Source organism: Pan troglodytes, chromosome 1 (assembly GCF_028858775.2).
Source record: "Pan troglodytes isolate AG18354 chromosome 1, NHGRI_mPanTro3-v2.0_pri, whole genome shotgun sequence".
Taxonomy (NCBI): Eukaryota; Metazoa; Chordata; class Mammalia; order Primates; family Hominidae; genus Pan; species Pan troglodytes.
In genome coordinates this window covers 176,385,894-176,407,283 of record NC_072398.2, presented here as the reverse complement: position 1 = coordinate 176,407,283, position 21,390 = coordinate 176,385,894, and the positions used below count along the sequence as shown (strand labels likewise).

Genomic DNA, 21,390 nt, shown 5'->3' with positions numbered 1-21,390 from the left:
GTGAGTGGCAGGAGCTACGGTGGCTGGTTCTTGATCCTGAGAGCAGTGGGGAGCCATCAAAGAGTCCTGAGCAGGGCAAGTGCCTGGTGAGGCTTGCTCTTTAGAAAGGTCTACGTGCTCCTAAGGGGCAGAGCAAAGTCCCATGGTGGGTGGAGTTATGAGGACCAGGTCTCCCCGAAAGGAAGGTAGTTGTTGAGTTGGATTTGCTTTTTGGAAAGATCCCTCTGGTGCTGTGTGGAGGCTGGAAGGAGTTAGATCAGAGGCCTGTTTAAGGTCAGATCATTGGGACTTGGATACTGGGCAGAGGGAGGAAACCAAGGTGAAGCCTTGGGCCTGTTTCCAGCCCCAGTAGCCTGTGGGCCCAGTAGCCTGTGGGTCTGTTGTCAACTTGCCTAGAAGGAGCCATGGCCCAGCGGGGCTTATATTGGCCCCCGCAGCTGGGTGGCCCTGGGCCAGCTTTTCCCTCTGTGCCTTAGTCCCCCAGGCTGTGAACGGATTGGGTGAGGGGGTCTCTCCTGCCCTGACCCTGCAGGTCTGTGACATGACTCTGGCTCAGGAGGAGGGACACAGAGCCCATGGTGTGGCTAGCTGGGGCCTAGTCTAGCATTATCAAGTCTGGCCAGGTCTGCCAGGGCCTGGGGCCAGCACTTGGCACAGCTGCTGTCTGAGAGGGCACATCTCCGACCTCTGGGTGTCCTCCTACCCTTGCAGTGGTTCAGCCCCCGCCACACTGGTAGCTCTCTTGGCTCGGCCTGCCTGGCTGCCCAGGCCCTGACTCTATCCAGGGCCTCTCCTCTCCCTATGACTGGCCCTGGGAGGAGTGGCCCAGCTCTGGAGCCCCATTGGCCAAAACTTGCCTGGGCTGCACACACCCCTGCCTCCCAGACTGGCTGCCTGCCCACCTTGGGACTAGGAGGCCTGGCCTGGCATGCCCTAATGTGGGCAGACTGCCTTGGAGCCCAAGGAAGGAGTGGAGTCTGAAAGGCTATGCCTGGGGCCACCTGCTGCTCTGTCCCTGCTGCCTGTGCTCCAGCCCACGGCTTCTGCGCCCCTCTCTTTGAGGGGAGTGGTGGGGATAGCAACTGCGAGGCTTGTCTCTCAGTGTGCTTCAGGGGCCCTGCTCAGAGGAGCACAGTATTTCCATTCTGACAGGGTTCTAGAGCTTCCTCCCTGGGAATCTCAGCTGGGTATGCAAATCCCAGGCTGAGTTAGGCCCTGGACTCCTGGAACCAGGGGTACCTTAGGGACTGGCAATTCTCTGTCCTACTTGGTGAGTGACAGATGTGGCTTGGGAAGGGGGAGACCCTGCTCAGGATCACACAGCACTTGAGGGACACAGGTAGAATTTGAACTCAAGCCCGTCTCTGTTTGTCCCTCCACAAACCTTTGACGATGTCCTCCTGTGTGCCAGGCCCCTCTAGGCCCAATTTGTCTTTGTATTCTCTATGTTTGCCCAGGGCCCCATACAGAGGAAGTGTTTGGTGAATGAACAAATGAACAAATGAACCAGTGAGCAGGGCACAGGTCCTGGCTCCCGTGGCATAGGGTCCAACAGGAAGGTAGGGACTCCTGATTCACAGAACAGGAAACGGGAGTGCATGGGAGGAGGGGTTGACCAGGTGAGAAGCAGAGAGAGGACCAGAGCTTAGGCATCATGACTGCTGGTCCAGGACTGTGTCTGTGTTCCCTTGTTGGTGAAATGGGTCAATAGTTCTTGCCCTCGTCCTCGTGAGGACTCAGAGAAGTGGCGGACGTGCCCAGGCTGGTAAAGCGGGGGCGCTGTGTGTCGGCGTCCCTGTGTGTGTGTCCAGACTGCCCAGAAACCCCAGGCAGTCTGCCCGTTTTGTTCTGCCCCTTTTGTTCTGCCCAGTTGCCCTCTGCAAGTGGGCATTGTCTCCCCATTTCCTCAGCTCTCCCTAGGGCTTCTTTCTGGAATTTCTTCCCAATACCCCTGGCTATGGGAGGGGTTTGGGAAGAGTGTGGACGAATGGAGTCTTGACTACCACCTCCCTCTACCCACTTCCACACCCCGAAAGCCAGCCACCCGTATCCATGCAGGCCCCCAGCGCACAACCAAGCGGGAAGTGCCTTGGCAGTGGTTACCATGGCGATGGGTCCTGCTGCTTGGACAACATCGGCCTTCCAGCTACCTGTGAGAGCCCGCAAGCCAGGCAGCCTGGCACCCTGCAGGCCTCCACCCAGGCTGAGAGCTCCTGGGATGGCTGTCTTCCTGCCTCCCCTTGGTGCCCAGCCTCCTACCCAGGGGCTCTTGGGAATAAGCCGTGTTTCTGGGAACCCATAAGCCATTCTGGGTCAGACAGGCCTGGTTCAAATCCTGGCTGTACCACATGGGGGTCAGTGACTTTGAACAAGCCACCTCGGTGTGCTTGAAATTGAATTAGCTATGGGAGGCTCACTGGGGGGAATTATCTAAGGAGTATACACCAGGTGCAAGAGCTACCACTGCCAGCATCCTGCAGCTGTGGCAGGCTCACCATTGGGGCATGGTGCTCTTTGCCACTACAGCCAAGCCCAGGTCCCTGGACTCCTCATCTCAGCCCCAGGAGGCCCTGCAAGCAGTGTAGTGTCGGGGGTAGGAGCTCAGGCTGCAGCAGACCTCTGGGGTCACAGCTGAGCTTTGTCACTTACTTGGGCTCCTCATCTGTAGGATAAGGATAATAAGGCATCTGTCTCATAGGTTTGTTGGGAGGATAAAATTGGATTAGTACAAATAAAGTACTTGTAAAATTATGTGACACCTAAGCGCCATATAAACATTAGTGGCGACTGTCATCACCACCACACAATTGGCATTGGCCATGAGAATCGGAACCCATATGCCTGTCCCTCCTCATTTTTCTCACACATGCAGGTGTGCCCAGCTCTTGAGCTCATGGTCTGCTTAGGGATGGCAGGCTGCTAGCCCCTTTCCTCTTCCTCCCTTCCAAAGGACTGATGGGCACACCCCACCTCTTCTGCTTGGAGAGTAAGACATGCTGGTTCCAAGCAGAAACCCCAGCTCTAATTCATTAGTTGGAGAATTTTCTCAGCCAGTTTTCCAGCTGGCAGCTGTTGTACCCAGCCCTGGATCACAGAGCTGGTCCGTGACTGCCCACAGCCCTCCCAGTCAATAGATCCAAGTGCTAGACATTAGCAGGCCACAGAGGCTGTCCTGATGGCCTCTGAAGATGGAGGGAGCCCAAGAAAGGAGCCCTTTGGGGATGAAATCAGAGCGGCTTCTTGAAACACTGTATTAGGAACAGTTCCCTGGGCTTGACTGCTATGGAGCTCTCTGGGCCTCCCTGCATAGAGAGGGGACTCCTTCCAGAATGAACGTAAATCTAAGGCAACACTTTAAAAAGTTGGCCCAGGAGCTGAAGCAAGGAGGACTGACTTCTCTGCATGGTTTTGTCTCCACTGGCCCACTCGGGTGCAAGGCCGTGTTCATGTGCGGTTCTTGGCCAAAAGGAAACTGGGCAGAAGCAGCAATCACAGATATCCTGGGGTCCGAGACCATGGGCTGGAGAGTGGTGACCACTCTCGGGTTGGGGTCTGGTGGGAGGTGGCCCTAGGTACTCTCTCTCCCCCAGACCCTAAGTTCTCAGGGCTGGACAGACCTGGGAGACCCTGCAGCAAGCAGACCTCTCTGTCCCCACCTGTCCCCACCTGGACCCCAGGGCTTGGCCTCTGTGTTCTCCAACCGCACATCCCAGAAGTCAGCCTTACGTGCGGGGAACGACAGTGCCATGGCAGACGGCGAGGGATACCGGAACCCCACGGAGGTGCAGATGAGCCAGCTGGTGCTGCCCTGCCACACCAACCAACGTGGTGAGCTGAGCATCGGGCAGCTGCTCAAGTGGATTGACACCACGGCTTGCCTGTCCGGTAATGCTGCACTCCCCATGGTTCCCTACCTGCCCCACAGGCCCAGAGCAGGGGCCGTGCTTTCAGAGATGGTCACTGTCCACCCTAAGTGCCACACTTGTTTCTCATCTTGGCCTTTGCTCATGCTGGTCCCTCTGTCTGAAATGCCCTTCCTGATGTCTCAATGCTCAGCACAGCCCACTTCTCTCTCACTCAGACCCCTTCAGCCCTGAGTGTTGGTCCCAGGCCCTAAGTCCCTGCCTCAACACAGTGCAGCCTTCCACATGGCTGCTTCAGATTGGCTCGGAGATGCTGTTGAGCAAAGCCCCTGACTGCCTGCCCTGCAGCGCTCCTTCCCTTGAGTTGAGGTGCGCTGGACTGAGCCCATTTCATTCCTTTTGTTGCACCGGTGTTCTCCAACCTACAGTGCTCACAGCCTGGTGGGGTGGGGATGGGGGATAGACAGGTGACCTGACTGTTCCCCAGCACTGTTTCAGAGGCCCTGACCCAGGCCTGGGGGCAGGGAAGGGATGCCTGAGGGGCTAAGGCACCTGAGTGGAGTCCTGAGGGTGAGAATGACTCAGGCAGGGAACAGGTGGTTGAAGGGACAGGGGCTCCAGAAGACCGGGAAGCAGGCCAGTGTGGCGTGATCACTCATTCAAGAGCTACTTACTGAGTGTGTACTATGTGCCAGGCACTGTTCCAGGACTGGGGTACAGCAATGAACAAGACAGGCAAAAATCCTTGTCCTCAAGTAATTTACAATCTAGTGGGAGGGAGAGACAGTAGACAGACGAAAAGCAGATATACAGAAGAGGGTCGGGGTGGTGCCCACAGTGAGGGGTGTAAGGAAGGGTGGCAGCAGGGTGTGGTGGGAGTTGTGGCCTCGGCTTGGGCGGCTGGAGAAGCCTCCTGAGGAGGTGCCATCTGAGCAGAGGCCTGTGATCGGGGGAGGCTGCTAATGTCTTGCTTTCTTCTGCTGACACCAGCGGAGAGGCACGCTGGCTGCCCCTGTGTCACAGCTTCCATGGATGACATCTATTTTGAGCACACCATTAGGTAAGTGGCCCCTGCTGCCTCATGGTCCTCTGGTCTCCCTCCCATCAGCCTGGGGCCTGTCCTCCTGACTCCCTGCCTGGTCAGCCTGTGTGCTGCCTAGAGCCTGACTCAACTGACTGAAAATGAGGTGGGGGCAGCCTCTGGGGAAGTGTGAACCCCTCTGCAGTGTTTCTGGGGGCTAGGAGTTGACCTGCTGTTCCATGCAGTGGGTGGGTGGGTGTTCCCTCAGCCAGGGTGTGGCCGAGATAGCATAGTGGGGTGCTGCGTGACTTTGGGGAAGTCAGTCTGTCTCTCTGAGCCTCAGTTTTCTCATCTGCAGAATGGACGGGGTTAGACTTAATCAGTGAATGCCTTTTTGAGCTTGGACATTCTCTTTGGGTCCTTGGTCATTGGGCTGTAGGGAGGCCCCTAGACAAGGTGCCTGGGCAAAGTCTGAGCCAGAAGCTTGGGCCATTCAACCTCTGCTCACATCCTTCCGGGGATGAGGAGCTTGTTACCTCATTACTAAAGTAGACTTTTTTTTTTTTCTTTTTTTTTGGAGATGGAGTCTCCCTCTGTCACCCAGGCTGGAGTACAATGACACAATCTTGGTTCACTGCAATCTCTGCCTCCTGAGTTTAAGCAATTCTTGTGCCTCAGCCTCACGAGTAGCTGGGATTACAGGTGCCTGCCACAAGGCCCGGCTAATTTTCTTGTACTTTTAGTAGAGACGGGGTTTCACCATGTTGGCCAGGCTGGTCTCGATCTCCTGATCTTAGGTGATCCACCCGCCCTGGCCTCCCAAAGCGCTGGGATTACGGGTGTGAGCCACCACACCTGGCCTTTTCTTTTCTTTTTTTTTAATGGCTGTACAGAATAGAAGAATATTCATCACACGCACCGGGCTTTGCCTCCCCATAGCTTTGCCCCTAGATCCTGCTTCTGGGATCCAAGGAGCAGGCTGAGCCCTCAGCCCAGGACAGGCTGCAGGGCCACACACAGAGCTCTTGTCTCTGGGCCTGATCCTAAAATCACCAGCACTAGCTAGGACATCAAGTGCCAAGGGCTTATTCAGGACTCACTGGGTGCTCAGTGTGTCACCATTAAGGAAGAAGATTGGCCAGTCCCTGTACTCACTCATTCAGTCATCAGTCATTCCCTCACCACACACTTAATATTAGATGAGCACCTTTTCCAGACCAGAGGCCTTGCTGAGACTGGGCATGCAAAGTCCACTGGAGCACAGCCTCTTCCCCGGACCTCCCAGTCTTCAGGGGAGGCAGATGTAGGAACGTCATTCAACTCGCAGTGAGAAGTTCTGTGCAATAATGGGCTCTGGGCCAGGCATGGTGGCTCACGCCTGTAATCTCAGCACTTTGGGGGGCCTACGCGGGTGGATCACGAGGTCAGGAGTTCAAGACCAGCCTGACCAACATGGTGAAACCCTGTCTCTACTGAAAATACAAAAAATTAGCCGGGCGTGGTGGGGAGCACCTGTAATCCCAGCTACGCGGGAGGCTGAGGCAGAGAATTGCTTGAACCCGGGAGGCAGAGGTTGTGGTGAGCTGAGGTCGCACCACTGCACTCCAGCCTGCCAACCTGGGCAAGAGAGCAAGCCTCCATCTCAAAAAAGAAAAAGCCTCTGGTTCATAATCCCTTTTTTTTTTTTTTTTGAGACAGAGTCTTGCTCTGTCGCCCAGGCTGGAGTGCAATGATGTGATCTTGGCTCACTGCAACCTCCGCCTCCCGGGTTCAAGTGATTCTCCTGCCTCAGCCTCTTGAGTAGCTGGGATTACAGGTGCGTGACACCACACCCAGCTAATTTTTGTATTTTTAGTAGAGACGGGGTTTCACCGTGTTGGCCAAGCTGGTCTCGAACTCCTGGCCTCAAGTGATCTGCCTGCCTTGGCCTCCCAAAGTGCTGGGATTACAGGCGTGAGCCACCCTGCCCAGCTGCTTTGTAATACCTTTTATTTTAGAATAGTTTTAAATTTATAAAAACGTTGTATCTCTAAAGATAGTACAAGGCCGGGCGCAGTGGCTTGTGTCTGTAATTCCAGAACTTTGGGAGGCCAAGGCAGGCAGATTACTTGAGCTCAGGAGTTTGAGACTAGCTGGGCAACATGGCAAAACCCTGTCTCTACCAAAAATTAGCTAGGCATGGTGATATACGCCTGTGGTCCCAGCTACTTGGGAGGCTGAGGTGGGAGGATCACTTGAGCCTGGGAGGTGGAGGTTGCAGTGAGCCAGGATCACACCACTGCACTCCAACCTGGGGTGACACAGTGAGATCCCGTCTCAGGATAAATAAAAAAATAAAAATAAAGATAGTACAGAGAGTTCCCATATACCCTACACCCAGGTGCCCCATGATGAACATCTTACATTTGTAGGGTATCTTTGTCACAATTAGTGCACCAATACTGTACATTATTTTGATGCCTTTTTAACTACGTTAACTTATTTGATCCTCAAAACAATACTATGTGGTCATAGCTATTAGTATCCTCATTTTACAGATGAGGAAACTGAGGCACAGAGAAATGAAGTACCTTGTTGAAGGTGGTACAGCTAATGGAGGACCCAGGATATACTACCAGGCAGGCAATCCGGCCCCAGAGCCCTTGCTCTTAACCAATGGGCTGTATTTCCTGTATGTCTGGGGGTAGGTGTCGTGGCACTGAGGGTAGTCAAGGGGGGACTTCCTGGAGGACACATTTGAGCTGCCAGAACTGTCAGCTCTGTATATAGTGATACTTTGAAGCCAGTGGAGCTGTGTCTGGGCCAGCTCCAGGTCCCTGTAGCCAACACAAGTTCTTTTACTTAGGGGAGCAAGGAATAGAGAGGGTTAGGGGTACATGCATGATGGCTGGACCTGCTGCAGGGCTCAGCAGAGTGAAGGTGAATCTGGGCAGAGGAGGCTGTGGGTGGAAGGGAAAGCCAGAGAGGATGCTGGGAAGGAGGACAAGCTGGGGAGGGGCCTGGAGCATGGTTGGTGGCCAGGGAAGGCCTGGACACACCTGAGGAAAGATTAAGAAGTTTTTTTGTTTGTTTATTTCTGCTTTTGCCACTTAAAAATATTTCCAAATGTATCTCTAAGGGCTAATAACTCTTTTTATATTTATTTATTTATTTATTGAGATGGAGTCTTGCTCTGTCTCCCAGGCCGGAGTGCAGTGGCGCAATTTTGGCTCACTGCAACCTCTGCCTCCCAGGTTCAAGCAATTCTCCTGTCTAAGCCTCCCGAGTAGGTGGGATTACAGGTGCCGGCAACCAAGCTGGGCTAATTTTTGTATTTTTATTAGAGATGGGGTTTCACCATATTGGTCAGGCTGGTCTTGAATTCCTGACCTCAGGTGATCTGCTTACCTTGGCCTCCCAAAGTGATGGGATTACAGGTGTGAGCCACCATGCCTGGCCCTTTTTTTTTTTTTTTTTTTTGAGAGAAGGATTCTTTTTAAACACAACATCATTACCACATCTAAAAAATTAACAATAATTTTTCACTAACGTCACTAGTCAGTGTTCAAATGCCCAAACTGTCTCATGAATTTGTTTTTATTTTGTTTGCTTTGCAGTTATTTATTTTTTCAAGATGGAGTCTTGCTCTGTTGCCCAGGCTGGGGTGCAGTGGCACCATCATAGCTTACTGCAGCCCTGAACTTATGGGCTCAAGCGATCCTTCCACCTTAGCCTCCCTAGTAGCTGGGACTACAGACATGTGGCACCATACCTGGCTAATTAAATTTTGTATTATTATTTTGTTTTTTTGTAGAGATGAGGTCTCGCTATGTTGACCAGGCTGGTCTCAAATTCCTAGCTTCAAGTGATCCTCCCACCTCTGCCTTCTAAAGCATTAAGATAACAGGCATGAGCCACCACACCCAGCCTGCAGTTATTTTGTTATTCAAGTCAGGATGCAAATAATTGTAATTGGTTGCTTCTCTATAGGGAGGCCGAGGTGGACAGATCATGAGATCATAAGATCCAGACCATCCTGGCTAACACGGTGAAACCCCGTCTCTACTAAAAATACAAAAAATTCGCCGGGCATGGTGGCAAGCGCCTGTAGTCCCAGCTACTTGGGAGGCTAAGGCAGGAGAATGGCATGAACCCAGGAGGCAGAGCTTGCAGTGAGCCGAGATAGTGCCATAGCACTCCAGCCTGGGCAATAGAGCGAGACTCTGTCTCAAAAAAAAACACAAAAAAACCCAAAAACTCTATAGATACCCACCAATCCTCCACCAGCTCTCTGGCACTGTCTCTCTCTCTCAAAATATATTTGTTGAGGAAAGCTGGCCATGTGCCCTCTAGAGTCCTTCATCACCTGGGTTTGCTATTTGAATTTCTGTGGTGCAATTAACATGTTCCTCTGTCTCCTGAGAGTAAATTGGTGTAGGGAAGGTCTCGATGGGGGTCAGATTTGTTTATGGGGGGTTGCTTGTCTGCGTTGTGAAGAACACCTGGAAGGGTGTCTGGGAGCTCCGGGGCCACTGAGGAGGCTGGGCAGTGGCCCTGGGGAAGGATCCGGTTTGAGCCAGAGCTGTGGGGACAGAGGGCAGTCAGGAAGGAGGAGGAGCTTAGAAACCCAGATGGGTGTCTGCTTGGCTTTGGGGGAAGGTAGAGAGAGAAGGAGGGAGAGGAGGAAAAATCACAAATTCCTCTCAGCACCACAGAAAATAGACTTTTATTTTTATCTGGGGGACCACAGAAGTTTTTTGCCGTAATTTTTGATCATGAAAACTTTCAAACGTATAGAAAAGTTGAATAGTACAATGGTCACCACCACTGAGACCCAATAATTAACATTTTTCTAAATTTGCTGTATCTATGTATGGACAAATAAATAAATACATATACTTTTTTTCTTGTTAAGAGACAAAGTCTCACTCCGTCACCCAGCCTGGGATGCAGTGGTGCGATCTTGGCTCACGGCAACCTCCGCCTCCTGGGTTCAAGCGGTTCTTGTGACTCAGCCTCCCAAGTAGCTGGAATTATAGGTGTGCCCTACCATGCTCAGCTTATTTATTTATTTATTGTATTTTTAGTAGAGTTTCACCATGTTGGCCAGGCTGGTCTCGAACATATGAGCTCAGGTGATCTGCCTGCCTTGGCCTCCCTAAATGCTGGGATTATAGACATAATATATATACTTTCTCTCTCTCTGCTAAACGATTTGAAAGTGAGTTGCAGACATCATGATGCTTCATCCGTTGCTATGTCAGCATGAATCTCTTAAAAATGACCCTCCCCTCCGTGACCATTAGTATTACTAAAAAAATGAACAGGAATCAACAAATGTCTGGCAAATGTGAGCTTGTGGTATTTATTGAGCTCCAGCTATGGGCCAGGCCTGGTGCTTGGCTCAGTCCCATTCTCTCTCACTTGACCCTCAGAACCACAGGCAGTACTTTACACAGAAGGAAATGGACTCAGAGAGGCAAAGTGACTCACCCAAGGTCACACAGCTCTGTAGTGTGATGGTTAAGGTGGAGCTTCACTGGAACCCAGGCCTGTGTGGCCATTCCCACTGTGTTCACGGTGGCCCCTTGACCAGCAGGCCCCTTGGAATGGACCCTTCCTAGGCTTGGCCAGGAGACTGTGTCATTTGAGAAAGAAGTTGGCATGGCACTCTCCATGTTCATGAGCCAAGGCCCAGAGAAGTGAAAGGACCTGCTGGAGATCCCACAGCAATTGAACAGGGCCGGCCTTTAGCCTCCTGCCCCTCCTCCCCACAGTCCATCAGCTGGGCACCCTCTGCCCCCTCCATTAGGCACAGCCCAGGCTAGGTGGCTCCCCTGGGGATTCATATGGATGTGGGAATCATTCCAGGAGGACAGGCTGCAGCTGGGAAAAGAGGGGCTGGTGCAGTCAACAGAGTCAGTCTAGAAGTCTGGCTCTGCCACTTTTTAGCTTGGTGACCTTGGGCAAATGACTTAACCTCTCTGATGCTCAGTTTCTCCTAAACCTACCTGCCAAGCTTATTCTGAGGTTCCAGTGGGGCAGTGCACAGTGCCTGGCACCTAGCAGGCATTCTTTAAACATTTCCTTTTCTCTTCTTGCCCTTTGTTTATAGCATCTTGCCCTTACTAGGCATTCAATACATGTAGAATGCATTAACTCAGTCAGCTACCCTTTATGGGAGACCCACCCTGTGCCATGTGCTAGGCCTTGGAGAGTCAATGGGGAGCAAAACCGTGGCCCTTACCCTAGTAGAGCTTAAGAACTGTGGGAGACAGAGGTCACTCTGCCAGGAGAGTGCTGCAGGGTGAGCCTCTGCAGGGCCTCTGTTGGTGGGTGGGCCACTGCAGGGCAGCGAGGGCTCCCCTGAGGAGGGGACCATTGAGCCGAGAGCAAAAAGAAGCACAGGCATTAATTGGACAACGGGGATCAGGGAACGGGGGAGCAGATGAGTGCAATCATGCTACTTCTCTCAGCCTCAGCTTAACCATCTGTAAAGTGGGGTGCTGACACTATCTTGCTAGCTGGCTTTGAGGACTTGGTGATATCGCAGATGTGAATATGCCCTGCAAGCCATGAAGTTCTCCTGCCAGCTCCCCGCAAGAGAGGCTCTGCAAGTATCTGAGGCCCCTATTCCTCCCTCTGGCCCCTCTGGAAGGCTCACCTCCTACTTTCCTCTCCCCAGTGTTGGACAAGTGGTGAATATCAAGGCCAAGGTGAACCGGGCCTTCAACTCCAGCATGGAGGTGTGTGGGGTGGGCACTGCTTGGGAGTGGGTGCGTGGGTGGGTCCTCTACCTCCTCTCTCCATTCTTCTCCCTGCAGCCCAGGGCCACTCACAGTCGCAGGGCCCTGATTAGAGCAGCAGAGTTCTGTAATGGTTGGCAGAGCAAGGGGAATCCCAAGGATCTTCCTGTCCCAAATCCCATAACACAGACAGGAAAATCGAGGCCCAGGAGGGGAAGGGACTTGCCCCAGGTCACTGAGCTACATAGATTCCAATGTGGGACTTGACTTCCAGGCCCCTGAGTCTCACATCTAGCCTCAGCAGCCAGGTTTTTGTGGGAATGGAGGGAAGGCAGCATGAGCGCCTGATCTTGGAGGAGGAGCTGGGGCAGGGAGAGTGCTGGGTTTCCAGCCCATGAGCTTGCCTCCCACAGCCCGTCTCCTCATCTGCAAAAGGGAACATGATTCCTATGTGGCAGGGTTGGAGGACTGCTGGTGATGCCCAGGGTTCTGTGAGCTGTGGGGGAGGGCTCTATTTCCCACCTATGGACTTCAGGCCCAGGCAACTTCACCAGCTGGGCCAGTGGTTCCTGAGGGAGCACTGAGGCTGGGTGACATAGTCCTGACTATGCCTCTGGGCACCCCATGAATGCTCAGGTACCCCCAGGTGCCTGTTCTTGATTTTTTATTTTTATTTTTATTATTTTTGTGAGATGAGGTCTTACTCTGTCACCCAAGCTGGAGTGCAGTGGTGCCATCATAGCTCACTGTAACCTCAAACTCCTGGGCTTTAGCAATATTCCTGCCTCAGCCTCCTGAGTAGCTGGGACTACAGGCATGTGCCACCACACAGCTAATTTTTGTGTGTGTGTGGTTTTTTTTTTTTTTTTTTTTGCAGAGACAGGGGTCTCACTGTGTTGCCGTGGCTTGTTTTGAACTCCTGGCCTCAACTGATCCTCCCGCTGCAGCCTCCCAAAATTCTAGGATTACAGGCCATTGAGCCTGGCCTATCCTTTAAATTTAGCCAACATTCTGCCTGTATGAAGCCCTGTGGTAGACATAGTCTCATTTTAATCCTCTCAACAATCCCACAAGGGTAGGTCTGATCACTCCCACTTTGTAGATGAGGAAACTGAGACCCAGAGAAGGGAAGTGACTTGCCCAAGGTTTCCCGGGGACCCAAGGGCAGAGTCAAACCCCCCCTCAGATCTCTGGCCTCCCAGACCTGGTAGGTGGTGCAGAAACTCTGGAGGCCTGGCCTGGGCTGGGACTTGCTGTCTGGTGGAGCTGCGGGGCTTCTAACTGGTGAGTGCAATGTTGTTCCTCATTCCTTCGCCCTTACTGTTCCTCTCCAGGTGGGCATCCAGGTGGCCTCGGAGGACCTGTGCTCTGAGAAGCAGTGGAATGTGTGCAAGGCCTTGGCCACCTTCGTGGCCCGCCGAGAGATCACCAAGGTAACTGGGTGCGCCTGGCTACTGGAACGCTGCTCAGTGACCTGGGCACCTGCCATGGCGAGTCTGGCTCAGGGGAATGAGGTTAGGGGTTGGCAGAGGGGATGGGGAGGGACACAGCAGGAATCCACAGCTCCCTAAGGAAGGCCCACCCCTCATTGCATTGGAATCCCCCAGCCACCTCTCCCCTCCTTTCCCCCACCTCTCCCTGTGCTCCAGCGAAGATTCTTCTGGTCTCACCATTCTGGTCTCACCATTCTGTCACCTACAGTGACACCCCCCATCCTCTGAGCCTTTGCCCAAGGAAGAGACCTGGGTGGGAGCTGGAGGATGAATATGTATCAGGTCATCGTGGAGGCAGGAAGATGGGGCAAAGAGGGAGGAAGCCTTGGAACTGAGCAGCAGCCCACGCCTGCTGTGTGCTACCCTCGGGCATGGGATGGTGCTGGGGACAGGCCCTTGTGCTATTTCAGGAGACTTGCCCTGAGTGTCCCCCACCCTGTCCCCTGGCCGACAGGTGAAGCTGAAGCAGATCACGCCGCGGACAGAAGAGGAGAAGATGGAGCACAGTGTGGCGGCTGAGCGCCGGCGCATGCGCCTTGTCTATGCGGACACCATCAAGGACCTCCTGGCCAACTGCGCCATTCAGGACGGTGAGCAGCTGCCAGCTGTGCATGGGGAGGGTAGCTGGCGTCCTGCATGGCCCCTCTGCCCCGGGCTCCCACTGGGCAGAGGCAGGAAGGGAGGCTCCGGGGACTTCCACCCACTGGTGGCCCTGGGCCTCTCTAGCCCTCTTGGCTCCGAGGTCTCCTCCAGGGAAAGGGAGTGTTTGGGCCTCTCTACCAGCTCCCAGGAACCATGAAGCTGCCGTTAGGTCATGTGGAAATCCCTTTGTTGGCCACAAAACGCATTTGGGTCTCCAGAAGCCAAGGTGTTTGGGAAGATAGTATTGAGCTATAACTTGAAGACTGTAGAATTTTTTAAAAAGCATATATATATGTATGCATCTATAAAAAGCATATATAGGCCGGGCGTGGTGGCTCATGCCTGTAATCCCAGCACTTTGGGAGGCCGAGGCGGGTGGATCACCTGAGGCCAGGAGTTCAAGACCAGCCTGGCCAACATGGTGAAACCCCATCTCTACTAAAAATACAAAATTAGCTGGGTGTAGTGGCGTGCACCTGTAATCCAAGCTACTCTGGGGGCTGAAGCAGGAGAATCGCTTGGACCTGGGATGCGGAGATTGCAGTGAGCCGAGATCACACCATTGCACTCCAGCCTAGGCAAAAAGAGCGAAACTCCATTTCAAAATAAATAAATAAGTATATAGCATATATAAAACATGTAAAAAGCATATATATATGCTTATGTGTATGTGTGTGTATATATGCATACACTCACACACACGTATATATATTCTCACCCCTCAAAAGATAAAATAAAAAGCCAGACTCCTTTCTATCCCAGAATCCAGGTCGTCTCCCCAGAAGCATCTACTATTACCTGTTTTAGGGTATCTTTCCAGAAGTATTCCCTGTATATCTAAGCATAGCATGTATTATTTAGCTCCTGAAAAGGGGCATTCAGTACATACTGTTTTGTATCTTGCAGTTTCCCCTTAAAAATATATCCTGGGGGTTGTTCTATACCAGTACAGAAAGATCTACTTTGGACTGGGTGGGATTTTGACAGATGGGAGATAAGGAAGGGTTTCTGACAGAGGGCACAGCCTGGGCAAAGGCCCAGAAGGGAGACCTTGGACTTGTTTACTTATCTCCAGAATGTTCAAATTTGAGTCTTCCTTGAAACCAAAAGGAGGCGATCTTAGAAGAAAATCTCCCCGGAGTGGGGAGAGAGCAGGCAGAACTCGCCAAGCCCAGAGGAAGCCTCGAGCTATGCCCTGAGTTCCATGTGCCCTGGTTCTACTGGGCTTGGAAGCTGGAGCTGGGGAGGCCCAGCTCTTCCTACAGTCGTCAAGGCCCCTTTGATCCATCCATCCCCTTGCAGCCCTCCTAAATCTCTTCTGTCCTAACAGCCCTCCCACCTAAGAATCAGCTCAAGTGCCTTTGCCTGGCACTGGGCCTTCTGGCTGGCCGCTCAGCTTCACTGGGTACTGTCTCTTGACCTGCTGCAGCTCCTGTTAAGCCACAGGCCCCATTGCCCTGTGAATACCCTCCCCGTCCTGTCTCCAGACCTTGGCTCAGGCCACCCTCAACTTCCCCTCCTGTCTGCCCCCACCCTGTCTGTGGTCTCTCTGAGAGCCTGCAAGCCAAGCCAAGGGCAATGCCAGCTCTTTGATGGACCCTTCCTGAAGAAGTCTCTCCATGGGAGATAGGAGACAAATGACACCACCTTGGGTTTGGTGGGGCATGCCAGCATCTGCTGCCCTGAAGCCCAAGGCCCCATGCACTGCCTGGCCTCTCCTACTAAGGATATTCTAACACTATTGCTGCCAAGGATAAGGGAATCACCAGGGCAGAAGGCAGGGAAAAACCATCCTTTTTGAGAGCATATTTACTGGAGTCAAGTACTTTGTGATTATTATTTTTTTTGAGACAGAGTCTCACTCTCTTGCCCAGGCTGGAGTATAGTGGCATGATCTCGGCTCACTGCAACCTCTGCCTCCCAGGTTCAAGTGATTCTCGTGGCTCAGCCTCCTGAGTAGCTGGGATTACAGGTGCTCGCCACCATGCCCAGCTAACTTTTTTGTATTTTAGTAGAGACAAAGTTTCACCATGTTGGCCAGGCTGGTCTTGAACTCCTGGCCTCAAGGGATCTACCCTCCTTGGCCTCCCAAAGTGCTGAGATTACAGGCATGAGCCATTATGCCTGGCCTTGAGTCAAGCACTTTGTGACAATAATCACATTTCATCTTCAAACAGTCCTGTCGGGTCGGATTTCATGCCTGCCTTTACAGATGAGGCAACCGAGGCTCAGAGGGATTACTTGATTTGCCCAAGGCCATACAGGCAGTCTGGAGTGGAGCTGAGGCTCAGACCTGCTGTCTTGTCTCAGAGCTGGTGCTGCATCCACTGCACAGGACAGGCTCATCCCTTTCACCCAGGGCCACCCTCTGCCTCATGTGCACTCTGTGCTGAGTAAATAAAAGAACCTGAGTGGGGTAGAGTGGTGGGGGTCCCAGGGCTGCCTGTGGGGAGGGGCTGCCCTTGGGAATGTTCTCACCTCCCCGCTTCCCTCCCTTATCCCATCCCTGGTCAGATCTGGAGAGCAGAGACTGTAGCCGCATGGTGCCGGCTGAGAAGACCCGTGTGGAGAGTGTGGAGCTGGTCCTGCCTCCCCACGCCAATCACCAGGGCAACACCTTTGGGGGCCAGATCATGGCCTGGATGGAGAATGTGGCCACCATTGCAGCCAGGTGAGGGCAGAGTGTGCTGCCTCTGCCTCCCCTCCTTTCTCCTCCTCCTCCCCTTGGCCACCTCCCTCTGGATGGGAAACCCCAGCTTGGGGTTGGCATTCAAGGCTTCAGAAGCTTGGCTGTTCTGAATCAGAGAAATGAATTTTTGTGAACTGACCATTCCTTGTTCTACTAAAAAAGCTAGCATCTTTTACATGGGAAACACCAGGTCTCTTGGCCTGGCACTAGATCCTCCCCTTGATCTGGCCCTACCTGCACTCCTTCTAGTATCTATGTTCCCTTCACATCAAGCCTTCTAGTATCTATGTTCGCTTCACATCAAACCATTTGCCGTTCTCTGTTCCCATCCTCCACTTTCCCAGCCCCTGCCTTTGCTCCTGATGTAGCCTCCTGCCATGCTTCCCCTACTCTTCTTTGTCTGCTAATATCCTGCCCACTTCCTCCATAAAGCCATCTCTGACTGTTCCCTTCTTCTAAGGGGTGAAAATTGTTTTCTCTCCTCTAACATCTGTTTCTGTCCGGGGCTTGTTCTACCCTAAATATCAGGGTATTTTTTATAGTTATGGTAACTGACCTTCACTAATTGACACTCTCACACCTCCAAGACTTTGCTCTTGCTGTTCCCTCTACCAGGAGTGCCTTTCCCAACCCATGCCCTTCCCAGCCAGGTGGATTCCTCCTTATTCTTTAGAGCCTGGCTTAAACGGCCCCTCCTCCAGTTTAACCTGTGGGAGACAGTGCATAAGCAATGCTGTTTTGGGCAGGCCTGGCTATGAGTGCAGTAAGATCCTGGAGGAGCCTGATGGTCAGGGAAGGCTGCCTGAAGGAAGAGCACTTCAGCTGGGACTTGAATGCCAAGTAGCTTTGGGTAAGGGGAGGGCTTCTGGATAGTGGGAACAGCAGCTACCAAGGTGTAAAAGTTGGAAGGAAAATGGGAAAGGGGTTTACCCAAAGCCCTGCTTTCTTATGTCCCCTCAAACTTGGCTTCTTTCCAGCCATGCATAGACCTCAGTATTCTAAGCTATGAAATGGGACTTTAGTTCTGTGCCTCTGAGCAGAACTGCCACTGGGTTGGGTGGCAGTGGGTGGGTCAGAATGTGTAGTTCCAGGCTGCGTCTGGGGATGGGACCAGGGTAGAAGGCCGGCCCAAGCTGGCCTAGCGTGGTGGCTCACACCTGTAATCCCAGCACTTTGGGAGGCTGAGGCCACTTAGGCCAGGAGTTCAAGACCAGCCTGGGAATAAGGTAAAACCTCATCTCTACTAAAAATACAAAAATTAGCCAGATGTGGTGGTGCGTGCCTGTAGTCTCAGCTACTTGGGAGGCTGAGGCAGGAGAGTCACTTGAACCCGGGAGGCGGAGGTTGCAGTGAGCCGAGATTGCACCACTGCGTTCCAGCCTGGGCAACAGAGTGAAACCCTGTCTCAAAAAAAAAAAAAAAAAAAAAAGAGAGGCCAGGCGTGGTGGTTCATGCCTGTAATCCCAGCACTTTGGGAGGCCGAGGGGGGTGGATCACCTGAGGTCAGGAGTTCGCAACCATGCTGGCCAACATGGTGAAACCCCGTCTCTACTAAAAATACAAAAAATTAGCCGGGCATGGTGGCGGACACCTGTAATCCCAGCTACTCAGGAGGCTGAGGCAGGAGAATTGCTTGAACCTAGGAGGCAGAAGTTACAGTGAGCCGAGATCCTGCCATTGCACTCCAGCCTGGGCAACAAGAGTGAAACTCTGTCTCAAAAAAAAAAAGAAAAAAAAAAATATATATATATATATATATAAATCTGGCCCAAACTAGTGGCTGAAGCACCAGGGGCATTCCTTCTGTCTCCCCACCCCTGCCTCCTCAGCCGGCTCTGCCGTGCCCACCCTACGCTGAAGACCATTGAAATGTTCCACTTCCGAGGCCCGTCCCAGGTCGGCGACCGTCTGGTGCTCAAAGCCATCGTGAACAATGCCTTCAAACATAGGTGAGGGTCTGGGATGGGTGCGGCCAGGGCCATTCAGGGCTGAGGGCTCTTCCTGACCCTAGAAAGGACCCTACTTCAAACTGTCCAGGAGCCCTTTGCCCTGCAGACAGGGTCTAAATCCCTGCCTGGCTGATGGGTTCCTTCACTGTCTCTGAAATTCAGCTCTGATTTTCCCTTTTTGGGAGCCTTCCCTGGCTCCCAGTCCTGCCCACCCATGGCTGGGTCAGGGACCCCTCCTCTGGGGTCCCCCAGCCCCTGTCTCCTGCTGTCTCAGATCAGTGTCTCTGTCTCCCTCCTTGGCTCCTGGCTCCATGCCTGGACCGCTGCAGATGCTCAGATCACAGGGCCACTTCTTGCCAGTGTTTGGTTATTTATCAAACCCTTTCCCACACATTTCCTAAAATAATTAGTCCACAGAGTCTTTGCCTTTGCAATGAATTCTGAAACCTACTCCCATGAAAGCTGACTTTAAATAAGTAAATTTTTTGAGAATTTGAGAGGTCATTATTTAATTATTAAAAGTGAGGGATCAGGAGCCAGGCTGCCGGGTTCGAGTTTGGCTCCACCTCTTACTGGCTCTGTGACCTTGGAAGTAACTTAACCCCTCTGAGTGTCAGTTCTTTCACCTATAAAATGGGGCTCATCACAACTACCTCAGAGTTACGAGGATTCAATGAGCCGTTACCAATAGAACGCCAGAGAAAATGTCTGGTAAAGGTCAGCCATTGTGGCTGCTCTTACTATTATTGTTGTTATTTGCAGTCTGACTTGCACACGTTCTGCCATGGTGCAGGGGAAAAGTCCTTTTGTAGGAGCTGTGAAGCCTGGATTTTAGTCCAGATTCCAGGAATCTGGAATCCTTGGAAAAATTATTGCCCAGTTCTAGGCCTTGGTTTCCCCATCTATATAATGTCCACATTCTGCAATCATAGAACTTCCAAAGTGATGGGGAATGGTGGTGGCTGCTATTTTATAATTAATAAAGATGGTAAGTGGCTGAGCGCAGTGGCTCACGCCTGTAATCCCAGCACTTTGGGAGGCCGAGGCAGGAAGATCACTTACGGCTCAGAGTTCAAGACTATCCTGGCCAACATGGCGAAACCCCGTCTCTATTAAATAAACAAAAAATGAACCAGGCATGGTGCACACACCTGTAATCCGAGCTACTCAGGAGGCTGAGGCACGAGAATCCCTTGAGTCCAAGAGGCGGAGGTTGCAGTGAGCCGAGATTGTATCACTGTACTCCAGCCTGGGCGACAGAATGAGACTGTCTCAAAAAATAAATAAAGGAATAAAGAAATAAAGACAGTAAGATACATGAATAGCAGCAACTGAGCTGTTTGAAGCAAGGCTGCCACAGCACTTGTAAATATGCACATAATGAACATTTTCTAATTAGGCCGTCCACCTCCACCTCCTGGTTTATGTCCTTATATCCCTTTGCAGTTTTTGATGGCATATTTATACCTTTGCTTTCTTGTTGGTTGCCTCCTCCCCCGACTGTTAGCCCATGAGGCATAGACTGGACAGGTTTATTCACTCCCGCGTCCTCACAGGGCCGGACACACACAGGAGGTGCTCTGTAAACACTGGTGGAGGGAGCGGTCCCAGGTGTCCTGTCACTGGGACTCCGATCCACGTTGCTGGAAGAACTGCAGGAGTGTATGTGAGTGTGTGTGTGCATACATGTGTGTGTATGTGTGTGCATACATGTGTGTGTATGTGTGTGCATGCATGTGTGTGGGCGCATGTGTGCATGTGTGTGTGTGAGTGTGTGTGTTGGGGAGGAGGCATGGCCCTTGGGAAGGTCTGTCCAGGTTGGAAGCCACACTCCCTCCCCTCAGCATGGAGGTGGGCGTGTGCGTGGAGGCCTATCGCCAGGAGGCTGAGACCCACCGGCGCCACATCAACAGTGCCTTTATGACCTTTGTGGTCCTGGACGCAGATGACCAGCCCCAGTTGCTGCCCTGGATTCGGCCTCAGCCGGGAGTAAGTGGGACCAGCGCCCTGCCCCACCAGCAGCTCCCCTCCCCTCCCTCTCTGCCCTGGCATGGTGGAGACTGCCAGCCCCCTACAGGCCTAGAGGCGTGAGGGGCCCACCCTACCCCTGTGCTGGGGCACAGCCAGCTGAGTGTCCTGGCTGTGAGCCCCGGGATGCCCCTTGTGCAGGGCGGGCTTGTTCTGCCTGACAGAACTCGGAATATGTGTGGGTCTGGTTCGGAGCTGGGGGTTAATGGGCTGTCATGAGCCTGCAGGGTTGGAAGAGTACTGGCTTTGGAGTCAGATGTGGGTTGGAACCTCACCTCTACTACATTCAAGTGATGCCCCCTCGAGCTTTCAGTCTCCATATGTAAAATGGGCGTATCTGCAGTCCCTACCTCACAGGACTGTGGGGCGATAGATGCAGTACTGACTCCATGCCTGGCTGCGCCCTGGGAGCGGTCAGGTGGATGGTGAAAGCAACGCAAGGGGCACGGGAAGACAGTCAGGAGCCTGGTGCAAGGTCCTCTCTTACAAAATGCTCCCTGTGCCTCCTGTGGGCCAGGCCTTGGAGAGGCCGCTCCCTCCCTTGGGGGAGGTCCCCTGCCCTTCCTGCTGGCCTTCCAGAGGCTAGCGTGGGCTGTGGAGTTGGGTGGAGCCTCGGGACCGGGAGCTGGGGGTCACAGCCACAGCCGCTTCCCAGGCATTTTCCTTGTACTTGGGGCTGGAGGACGTTAGATGTGGTGGTAAAGAGGGTGGGCTTGAGGCAGGCCATTGGGGTGCTGATCCTGGCCTCGGCCCTTACCCCTGTGGCCTTGGCAAGCCCTCACCCTTCCTTGTCTCAGGTTCCTCCTCTGTAGAATGGATACAGCACCAGCCCCAGCCTCAGAGGGTTGTTGTAAGGATTTGGTGCAATTCCACGTGGAGAGCCCTTGAGAAGAGTGGCTGGTGTGTAGTGAGTGCTCAGTAAATGTGGACTCTCATTACCATTGTGAGTGGCCTGTAAGGATCCCCATTTTACAGAGGAG

General features: G+C 52.8%; 1 protein-coding gene across 9 annotated transcripts in view; it reads left to right on the top strand.

Moving 5' to 3' along the window:
• Window positions 1–21,390, top strand: part of ACOT11 (acyl-CoA thioesterase 11) — a 94,851-nt gene that overhangs the window by 36,803 nt on the left and 36,658 nt on the right. For all 9 annotated transcript variants that reach the window (XM_016918992.4, XM_016918968.4, XM_016918976.4 and 6 more), the window contains exons 2-9: window positions 3,678–3,885; window positions 4,854–4,923; window positions 11,549–11,609; window positions 12,944–13,042; window positions 13,557–13,692; window positions 16,259–16,415; window positions 18,263–18,382; window positions 20,227–20,371. In XM_016918992.4, coding sequence (XP_016774481.2) covers window positions 3,678–3,885; window positions 4,854–4,923; window positions 11,549–11,609; window positions 12,944–13,042; window positions 13,557–13,692; window positions 16,259–16,415; window positions 18,263–18,382; window positions 20,227–20,371 — 996 coding nt within the window. The remainder of the gene's footprint in view (window positions 1–3,677; window positions 3,886–4,853; window positions 4,924–11,548; window positions 11,610–12,943; window positions 13,043–13,556; window positions 13,693–16,258; window positions 16,416–18,262; window positions 18,383–20,226; window positions 20,372–21,390) is intronic.